This window comes from Cyprinus carpio, chromosome B15 (genome assembly GCF_018340385.1).
Source record: "Cyprinus carpio isolate SPL01 chromosome B15, ASM1834038v1, whole genome shotgun sequence".
Lineage (NCBI taxonomy): Eukaryota > Metazoa > Chordata > Actinopteri > Cypriniformes > Cyprinidae > Cyprinus > Cyprinus carpio.
This window is the reverse complement of record NC_056611.1, coordinates 25,487,755-25,499,075: the sequence shown is the minus strand read 5'-3', so window position 1 is coordinate 25,499,075 and position 11,321 is coordinate 25,487,755. Positions and strand designations below refer to the sequence as shown.

The 11,321-nt window shown below is 34.5% G+C and overlaps 1 protein-coding gene across 1 annotated transcript in view; it reads right to left on the bottom strand.

The window, feature by feature from the left end:
• Positions 1-11,321, bottom strand: part of LOC109053235 (caseinolytic peptidase B protein homolog) — a 37,174-nt gene continuing 25,853 nt past the window's right edge. The window contains 9 exon segments of the mRNA XM_042740009.1: positions 1-1,307; positions 2,405-2,509; positions 3,579-3,698; positions 3,773-3,846; positions 3,923-4,079; positions 4,693-4,854; positions 6,173-6,217; positions 6,302-6,357; positions 8,032-8,109. Of these exon segments, the coding sequence (XP_042595943.1) occupies positions 1,089-1,307; positions 2,405-2,509; positions 3,579-3,698; positions 3,773-3,846; positions 3,923-4,079; positions 4,693-4,854; positions 6,173-6,217; positions 6,302-6,357; positions 8,032-8,109 (1,016 nt within the window). The 3' untranslated portion in view covers positions 1-1,088.

Sequence of the window (11,321 nt, the reverse complement as noted above, 5' to 3'; positions counted from 1 at the left end):
TTTGACTTTCTCAACTTTATTTAGCTTTGTGTATAAGAATAAAAAACAAATTTGATTTGCAGTTAAACCTGTAAATAAACCTGTAACAAACACTGATGTTTCACACTGAAGCTCCTGAAGATCCTCACGTTTCAGGACTTCATCGATGCACTTTCTCTTCTGATCACTTGAATTATAACAAACTGTAGTTTTTTGTGTGTGGTTAAAATCAACATGCCAAACCACTTTGCTTCTGTACTTTTACATACATTCAAAGCATAACTGAATATTTAAGACAAAACTTCCTCTGATGTGGATGACACTGATCGATGACATCAGATTGTGATTCAGACATTTCTCAGTAACATTTCACAATAAGCTCTCACTTGCTAACATTAGTTAATCTATTAACATGAATTAACAGTGAGCAATCTTTGTTATCTTTTGTCACACTTTATTTGACTTTTACGTTGCATGTACTTACAATAGTAATAACAATGAATTATGCATAATTACATGCAACAAGACCTAACCCTAAGCATATAGCAAATACAAGCGCTTAATTAATATTACTTAGTATTTAAATGCATAATTACACAATAAAATAAAGTGTAACCAAATATATATATAATATTTAGAATAATTTTTCATTGCCATATAGTGAAGCAATGTTAACAATTCAAATCTTATTGTAAAGTGTTATTGTTTTTCTTTGATGAATCACTTACAATCAGCACAGAAACACAAATCATCTCCATTTAGATTTCATATTAACAATTTAATCTAAAACTAAATATCTGTGTTTTAAAGTACTATATAATAGACTTTGATGAAGGCGTCCTGCTGGTGAAAACAAACATTAGTGATCACATGACTTTCTCTCATATACTTTAACTTCCATAAACATACACATCTTTATGTCTGTACATGTGACAAACGCTCTGGAAGCGTGATGAAGATCTGCATTATTACAAACATCATAAAGCCGCTGGGATTTATGTGTGTTATTAATGTTAGGAGTATGTCTGCATAGGTCATGTTTATGTTTCTGTCAATAATCTGATGTGTGTGTGTGAGCGTTACTGCACTGAAGCTGCTGTCTGTGAGACTCAGTGATGTCGGTGGGTGTGTGTCACGTCCTCGGGGTTCAGCGGCGGGCGGATGTCCAGTTTTCGGGTGGTGCGGTCTTCACCCACCACCTCCAGACGCAGAGCTGGAGCTCCATCCTTCTCTTGTCCTCCGTCGACGACCAGACGCAGCGTACAGCCCTTCGGAAGCAGCTCCTGTTCATACGCAGCCGCCAGCTGATTGACCACCCGCCGCTCCACCTGTGCACACACACACACACACACACACACACACAGAGACACACACAGAGAGAGACACACACACACACACACACACACACACACATAGACACACACACACACAGACACACACACAGACACACACAAACACACACACACACACACAAACAGAGACACACACACACACACACACACAGAGACACACACAAACAAACACACACACACACACACACACACACACAATATATTACTGGGGATGCAAAGATATCAATATCTCAAGATACAATTATTTTCTGATATGAAGTCCACGAGACCATATTTATTGTGCTATTTAAAAAAAACAAAGACAAATGAAGAATTTAAAGTGAAATGATTCTATCTGCTGCACTCTGAGAGTCAGAATGAAGAGCTTTAACCCATGTTCTTATTGACTTGTAGCTGAACTTTAAAGGAGACTCAAGCCTCTTTTTATTCGTGAGATAGTGTCTCAGTCTAAATTACACTCACACTGCTGTTTGAGGAAGACAAACTAATTACAACATAATAATAATGACAGTAATAGACATATTGTACAACAACTGCACTGTAAATAAATCAGGTGAAATAAAGGAGCTGCCTGCATTCATTGAGTGTGAACGAAGCGTTCTGAGACAGAAAACACCGGATCAGCAGCTGATCGTCTGAACCAAGTGTGTGCTTCACTTTGAAACAGACTTGATGAAGAGATTGAGCACATCGTGCTTTCAGTTCCACTTCCTTTGACAGACACTGTGCCAAAGCACTACTAGTTACTGCAAAAAGTAATGTTATTAGTGAATGCAAATCACACGGATCGACATGTAAACAGGTTTGGTTTGTTCAGCGTCACAATGTAACAGAAGCAGCATCACATCATCATCCAAGTGAAACAAAGAAACAAATGTGGGGCGGGACTAGGTTCTGTGCAGCGGCTCGTGATTGGATGAGGAGATGTGGGCGTGGCAGAAATCATTCTAATATGCTGATTCAATAATCATTTCTGATTATCAGTGCTGCTCAGGATTGTGAAGCTCAGCTCATTCTGACTGCTGGTATTGACTGCTAGTATTGATCAGTGATTAGCAGGTATTGATCAGCACCTCGTGTTTGATGGAGCGCGCGCCGTAATGCAGGTTATATCCTCGCACCAGCAGCTCCAGCACGGGACGCTCCCACAGCAGCGTGATGTTGTGCCTCTGCTTGGCCTGAAACAAAAACATCACACCAAAGCAAATCCGATATTATTTGTTATCAAAATTTTATATTATTTTTTATCATAATTCGAATCAGAAATTACTATATATATATATATATATATATATATATATATATATATATATATATATATATATATATATACACACATTATACATTATCTATGTATATATATATATATATATAAAATATATATATATATATAGTAATTTTTAATCACACTTAATTTATAATTTATAATGCATAATTATATTATAAAAAATATTATTATGAAAAAGTAATAATTGTAATAGCATTATATTTATATACATACTTTTTAATAATCATTATATAATTATTACTATATATGTATATATACACACACATACACAAATAAATAAATAAATAAATAAATAAATACATATATATATTCATTTTTAATCAAAGTTAATTATTTATAAGATATATATTTATTTAATAAAAATATATTACGATTATTATAATATAATAACAGCACTATAATACAACATTTTATGTTAATTAGTGTGTATGTGTATGTATATATATATATATATATATATATATATATATATATATATATATATATATATATATATATATATATATTTTTATATTTATCTATAGTCATTTTAATCATAATTATAATTTATAATATATTTAGAATTATATTATAAAAATAAATAATATTTATAATACGATTGATATCAAATAACATGTTGTTTAACATCAAAGCTTGATATTTTTCTCACTGTAACACATCAGATCATATAGATTTTTTTTTAAAATGCTTGTATAAACATATTTCAAATGACACACACACACACACACACACACACACTGATGTATGACTGAAGGTCTTGAACAAGCGTGTTTGTCCCTGCAGGCAGACGCCTGACAGATATGAAGTTTTATACGTATTTAAATATTTATGAATAGACCACATGTTAACTTCACTAATATGATTACAGTCGTCAGAGCAGCAGGCTGCTATTGATCCCGGTGTGTGTGTGTGTTTAAAGTCACAGGATCGGCCGGTTTCTGTGTTTCGTGTGTCTTCACCTTCTTGGCCCAGTAGCTGAGCTCTCTGCTGACCAGCTGAATGAGTTCAGAGTGACAGAACGGCAGGAAGTAAACGATCTCGTTGATCCTCCCCAGAAACTCGTCCCGTCGGAAATGAGCCTGTAAGCACCAATCAGATCGTCCGATGACACACCAGCAACCAATCACTGAGAAACACGAGGACGGTGGATTACCTTCAGGATGGGGCGGATCACCTGCTCTTTGAAGGAGCTGGAGATGGTGATCTTCTCGCTCTTCTGAACATCCTCTGCAGGAACAGAAGCAGGTCATCAAACGCCTCTTCCTTCTAAACGTGAAGTTAAACGTCGGGTGTAACTGCTCACCCAGATTCTCAGCCAGACGCCGGCGGCTCTGCTCCTGAGCTTCCTCTCTCAGCTGCAATGCATGCTGGGCAATCTCATCACTAGCTGCATTAGACGTCATGATGAAGATGGCATCTTTACACTCGATCGTCTTCCCCTTCCCATCAGTCAGTCGACCCTGAACCACAGAGACACACAAACACCAATATTATTAAATAATCCTAATCCTAATTATTATCACAGCTATCAGCTATGTTATCACACAACTCTTTATATAAAGTTAAATATACAACTATGTTTGACCCTGGAGCACAAAACCAGTCTTAAGGGTCAATTTCTCTAAATTGAGATTTATGCATCATCTGAAAGCTGAATAAATAATCTCTCCATTGATGTATGGTTTGTTAGGAGGACAATATTTGTCGTGAGATACAACTATTTGAAAATCTGGAATCTGAGGGAGCAAAAAAATCTAAATATTGAGCAAATCGCCTTTAAATTTGTCCAAATGAAGTTCTTAGCAATGCATATTACTAATCAAAAATTATGTTTTGATATATTTACGGTAGGAAATGTACAAAATATGGAACATGATCTTTTCTTAATATCGTAATGATTTTTAGAATAAAAGAGAAATCAATAATTTTGACCCATACAATGTATTGCTACAAATATACACAAACAAACCATTACTGGATAACCCCTTTTGTGCTGCAGGGACACATATTCTGGTACTAAATCTGTCTGTTCTCACAAATGACTCTGAATTTGCTAACGAAGTGAATCTGTACCTCGTCAAAGAGCTGTAACATGATGGTCAGCACGTCTGGATGAGCTTTATCCACCTCGTCGAACAGAACCACGGCGTTCGGACACTGTTTGAGCTGTTTGGTCAGCTGACCACCTTCCTCATGACCCACATATCCTGGAGGAGAACCGATGAACTTCGCCACCTGAGAGAGACATGAAAGACAAAGAAGATGCGAACTGGGCAGATCTGACCTCTGAGGGGATCAACTCAATGATTAGATCAAAACACACACACACACACACACACACTGTTCATCCAGCCCAGCTGAGTGACAGTGACAGTCCTCTATCAATACAATAAGAGTGTGTGATTGAATTGTGTGTGTGTTTAGGCTCAGTCTAAGGTCACTGTGTAACAGCGAGACTAAAAGGCTTATGAAGGAGAATCACAGGAGAAGAGCATCTCTGTTCAGAGCGCAGAGATCCGCTCCGGCTAAACCAGAAACAGACTTCACAACATTACTGTATGCAATTCATAACACAACAAGCACAATACACATTCACATACACCACACAACATATAATAGCACATCACATTTTCTCAAAAACATAAAAAAAAAAAAATATACATACAAAATAAATAAATAATTTTTAAACAAAAGCAATCCAAATAAAGCACTTACTAAAAATTAATTAAATCACAAAATGTGAAATCAACATGAATAATTTCAAAATAAAGACAAAAAATGTAATCATAAAAATGTCAAAGTAAATAAACAACAGTCAAATAAAAACTATCAAAATAAAACACTTACAAAAATGAATTACTTCAGACAAATGTACAATATACATTCATATTTAAATAAAAACAATACAAAAATGTATTCTTAAAATGCAAAATAAAAATGAACACATTTAAAAAACAAAAACGAAGCAGCACTTTACAAAAAATTTGTTAAATCAAAAATGTTTTCAAATTTAAAAAATAAACCCCATTAAAATACAACTCGTAATTAAAATCATAAAAATGTCAAATTAAGATAAATAATATTTTAAAATAATTTAAATAAAAACAAACATTTAAATGAAACACAAAAAGATGATGTAAATTCTAACATTAATAATATAATATTATTAATATCAAAAATAAAAATAAAATATTAACTTGAAATCTATGATGGGATGTCAAGTAAATATTTGTAAATATATTTGGCTGTAAACAAGTTTTGGCTGACAAAAATAATTGGGAATCCCTGCTGTAAACTTCCTCCTCCTACCGTCTTCTAATTCTCTTTCAGATCAACTGATGTCATGTTACTGAGCAATTCAGTTCAAAAATCGGAATACTAACACATCTCATTTAATGGCAGACATCATCAGCCCCTTGAGGTCTGAGGTTTGATTCATACACATTCAGTATGGACAATGTGATTTTACATTTGCATTTCTTTTTGAACATCCTTCAAAACCAGATACTGAGAGACTTTGACTTTTGTGTGTGTGTGTGTGTGTGTGTGTCACCTCATGTTTCTCCTGAAATTCAGACATGTCCATCCGGATGAAACCCTGTACAAAAGAGTGACAGAATCTTGTCATTTGCCTTTCAGGAAAAGCCAATAATTTCAGAAGGTGGCTTATTTACTGACTGACCTTCTTAATGTCTTTATGCATGTATCGTGCCACTTGCTTTGCCAGCTCAGTTTTACCTGCAGAAAAAAGTCAAACATTTATCTGCTTCTATGCAATTAATTTCATCATACAATAAAACCAGAAATGCTAGAAATATCACAGCGGTCACGTGACCGGCAGAGTTTGACGAAGACACAAGCGGTTTTGACTCATTATGACACGACCGCAACATCAGCATGAGGTCTCTCTGTGAGACAAGATGACTATTTCCAGTCAGGGAGAGAGATCATGCCGTGTGTTTATTTTGCTGGCGTCTCGTGGCACGCATGTCCGTCATCTCCTCCTCCCTTCATTCTTCTCTCAGGGTAATGTAGTCTGTGAGAGTAAATATCGCTCTTATGAATTTTAATAAACGCATATATGGTAAGTAGTGGGACTTGTTGAATATTGATGGCGAGTGATCAAACGTGCCGCTGGCGATAAGAAACACGTCTCTTCATCAATCAAAGCACAAGAAACAAACACTCATGACTCCAGACTGTCTCAGTGAGTCCCTGTGTGTTTATGCTTATGATCAAAACTTGAGTGTATTTCATTTAAACTGAAACAGCGCAGGTAAAGAGGGTAACAGTTACATAACAAATAGATTTCATATTTTCCACAGCTTAATAATCACAGTACATTATAGTTGTTTTGTATTAATTTGTGTTTGTAATATAAAAATGATGCAATATTGAATTAAATATTAAATAATTTGCATGAATTTCCAGAAAATAAATCTGAACGCCAGATAATGCCAGGTGCAAAAATTTTGTTTGATTATATTGACATATTAGAGGTAAAGGTTTTTGTAGAGGGGATTTTAGATATCTGTTTTTATCACTCCATAAATCAGAAAATACCACCAATATACAGAAAAAAATGCATTTTCGCTATGTTTTTCGCAATAAAATGTTAAATAAATCAGTGTGAATGATATATAAACAAACCCTTCTGTAAAAACCTTCAGAATATAGAGAGGAATGAAACTCTAAGTTTTGGTGTATGTAAGTGCTGCTGAAGTGGAGAAACAAATTCATAACCTTTAAAAATACACATTTTTGCGATGTTTTTAGGGAAAATTTTTTTTTAGAAATCCGTGTGAATGATATATCAACAAACCCTTCAGTAAAAGCCTTCAGAATATAGAGAGGAATAAAACTCTAAGTTTTGGTGTGTGTAAAAGCTGCTGAAGTCTATAAACAAATTCAAGAAAACAGCCTGTTCATGTATTAATATGCATTGTAATTGAAATCTACAGACGCAAATACAGTAGTTAAACTGTATAAAAACTTAAATGTGGATGCAGGATGTTTTCTTTCCACTAGTCTAAAAGAAGACATCTTGTAGTGTCTTGCATAAAAAAAAAAAAAAAAAAAAACGGAAACAAAGAAGTCGAGTGATGTGCGGTAAATAATCATACAGTGTGACTGCAGGAAGTAGATCACGCCAGAGGCCTGTCCTACTCCACATCACCACGTCTGACGACACATAAATGACAGATCTGGTGAATAAACGCGTCTATGAATTTCATATTAGACTGTACATCACTTCAGATCGGAGAATTTTACAAAACTCCTGTGTGACTACTTGAACAGAAACACGCTTATGCATCTGGATGAACAACAAAACAAACCGAGATTTGAATTTACACATGCTTATTTTTTTCTCCAAAGAGAGGCTTAATATTGTTGGGAAGAGAAAGAAGTTACCGATTCCAGATGAGCCCAGGAAGAGGAAGACGAGGGGATGCTCTTCATCGTACCAGCCGTTCTCCTTCCTCCTAATGGCTGCGGAGAAAAACAGACAATAATTAACTCTAGACAGACAGACAGATGGTAATGAGAGGAGGACAGACAGACCGGACGAGAGCAAACGCTTTTAAAAAATAAAAGACAAAGACCGAGGGAAGACAGAATGACGGAGAGAGAGACAGATGAGAGCGAGACAGGGCCTCTCTGCACCATTAGACACACACTAATTTCATTACGCTGCTGCAACGCTGGAGCAACTAAATCAGGTTAGAATAGATCCAGCAGAGACGCGGCACGATAACACACGCTCACCATGGCAACCGGTGCATGTGTGTGTGTGTGTGTGAGTGTGTGATCATCATCAGACGTCATTACAGCAGATATGTTTGTGTTATCTGTGTTGAGCTGCGTACAAACAATCATTCAGTTGTCTTTAAACGTAACAGCATCACACACACGTTTACTCAGCTCTCTAAATGGGTTCATTCCATAGACATCTTTTGTTTTTATATACAGCTAGTCATAAATACACTAACCCACACACTGACCCTAACAGAAAACTTACTGCATTTTTACCATTAAAAACAAACAAACAAACTTTTGTTTACTTCTCAAAATATTATTAAGTAGACTGTACAAACAAATGACTTGTAAATTGAGTCTGTTAACTGATAACACGATGAGATATCTTACAGATTAACAAAATTAGACATTTCCAGGCCTGGAAATCACAGTTTAAATTTTTTATATTTCAGGCTTTCTATGCTCAGGTCTATAAACTGTGGTAAAATCACAGTAATGCACAGCACCTCTCTTATTGCTTTTATAAAACAGCAGCTAGAGCAATATGATAAAACACTCATACTTAATAAAGATACATTTATCAACTATAGTAATTTAAATAATTAGCTAATCTGCCATGTAATAAAGATAATTAACATAACTACAACTGCTTGTTCACAGTAAGATAACAAAACAACACACCAGTAAGAACACACAACGATCACAAATATGAGGTAAAATAGAACATTTTAAATTCAGTAAATGTTCAGTGATGACCGAAATGTGTTAATCAGCAAATACAAATAAATATAAATGAAATATAAATAAATATCCCCTGTCGTTTTAGATGAAATATGCATTCATTGTAGTTAATTTTTTTTAGTTATTTTTGCACATCAAATTAAACTAAATGAAAATGATAAATGATAAAATAAAAGCTTTTTTTTTATTTTTATTTCAGTTAAAGTTTATTAATTTTTTAAGAATATATATATATATATATATATTTAGGTTTTGGATTTAGTTAATACAATTTCAGAGCAGATGAGATGTGGTTTGGTCTCTATGTGTGCTTTATGCGTTATATTTATTTTTTCCCCTATTTTTTAATGGACTGCTTACTTTCTGACTGATTAGAAAAATGAGTGCACAAAAAGAAAAGCACATATATAAGGAAGTATTTCTATCAAGATGACCTACTGTCAATTCTAGATCATTCACAGTGTGTGTCAGTCTCTAAAACATAGACAAATAACACACACAGCATCCCGTGACGTTTAGTACACACACTGTCCTTCAGGAGGTGTAACATTTCAAAGGCATCAGGATGACACACACACACACACACACACACACACACACACACACACAAACACACACAGTTACACAAACACACTTGGCTGCAAGAAATCTGTACACAATCATTTATCAGATAAAATGATTCCTGGAGAAACTAGAAAACATGACGGACAGACAGAAAGAGGCAGAAACAAACAGAATCAGATTCCAAAACCATGTTTTCATCAGCGTTTGTGTATATTTGTAATATTTATGCAGAAAGACACTAGAGCTGGTGTTTTATAGTGAATCGAGTCACTCAAAGTGTGTCAAACTCCCTTCACTATATGACACCAGTTCCAGTGTAAAAACATGTGACTGCTGAGAGTGACACACACACACACACACAATACACACGTGTGCTGTGATGTATGTGTAGCGTGATGCTCTCTGTGTCTCTGTGTCTCAGGACGGAGGACCGTAATGACATTAGTGAAAATAATCACCACCAATAACCTTTAGCCCTGAGAGCAAAACCCAGAATCAATCCACAGCTTCCTCTGTCTGTGTGTGTGTGTGTCGTTTCACATTTGTCTGGAACTTAATAACTGTTTGACTGTGTTTTGAGTGTGAAAGAAAAAAGATTTTAACAATGCAAGAATAATAAAATCATCAACAATTTAATGTATGACAACTAGGGGTGGGCAATATGGCCTAAATCTTATATCACAATATGAATAACTGCATTTTATGATAATTATCACAATATAGTTATTTTTGCAGGAAATCAGGTTAAATTAAGGAATAATTAAGATATGTTGGCGTTTTTAAAAAATCAGCTTTGCATCATTGGAATAAATACAATTTTACAATATATTCATATAGAAAACAGTTCTTTTAAATTGTAATAAAAAAAAGCAGCTTCGTTGAGGATAAAATAATAAAAAGATCAAATAAATGCAGTGTTGGTGAGCAGAAAAGTCTTCTTTCAGAAACATCCAAATATTTGATTGGTAGTATTTATTACATTCACTTAAGAAGACATAACCAATAAATACTCAGTAAACAGGCATTTAGACATGACCTTCTGAGTATAAACCAACACATTTCTACCTGTTTTTCCATCTACTTGTAAAAAGTCAGGGTTATGAAAGTTAAAGTTTATTATCGGTAACTAAAACAATAAAAAATGTTACCTGAAATAAAATAAACATTAACTGAAATTAAATATAATTTTTTTTTTCTTCCAGGTAACTACCAGGGAAACATTTCTCATTTTATTTTAGTGTAAAAAAAACCTTAATAATAAATAATAGCAAATAAATTAATATATTATAGCATTTAAAAAAAATACAAAAAGAACTAAAGCTAAAGTGAAAACAGAAAATATAAAAATTACAAATTCAAAATATTAACAAAAACTCCAGTATGTCAGTGCTAAGATAACACTGGTTCGAGTTGATCAACTGCACAAGAGCGGCTTCATTGCATCAGATGATTAAAATATATTGAGAGGGCATATATACAGAAGTGTGTGTGACGTGTGCATGTTTAATGGCAGCAGAAGCATCACACATGCGTGTGTCTGTGACTCAGGCCGATGTATTCACTATATCAGCTCTCACAGATCAATAACTCTGGTTTTATCACAGTGCTGATGGGATCCAATTGCTTTCGGGACAATTTGC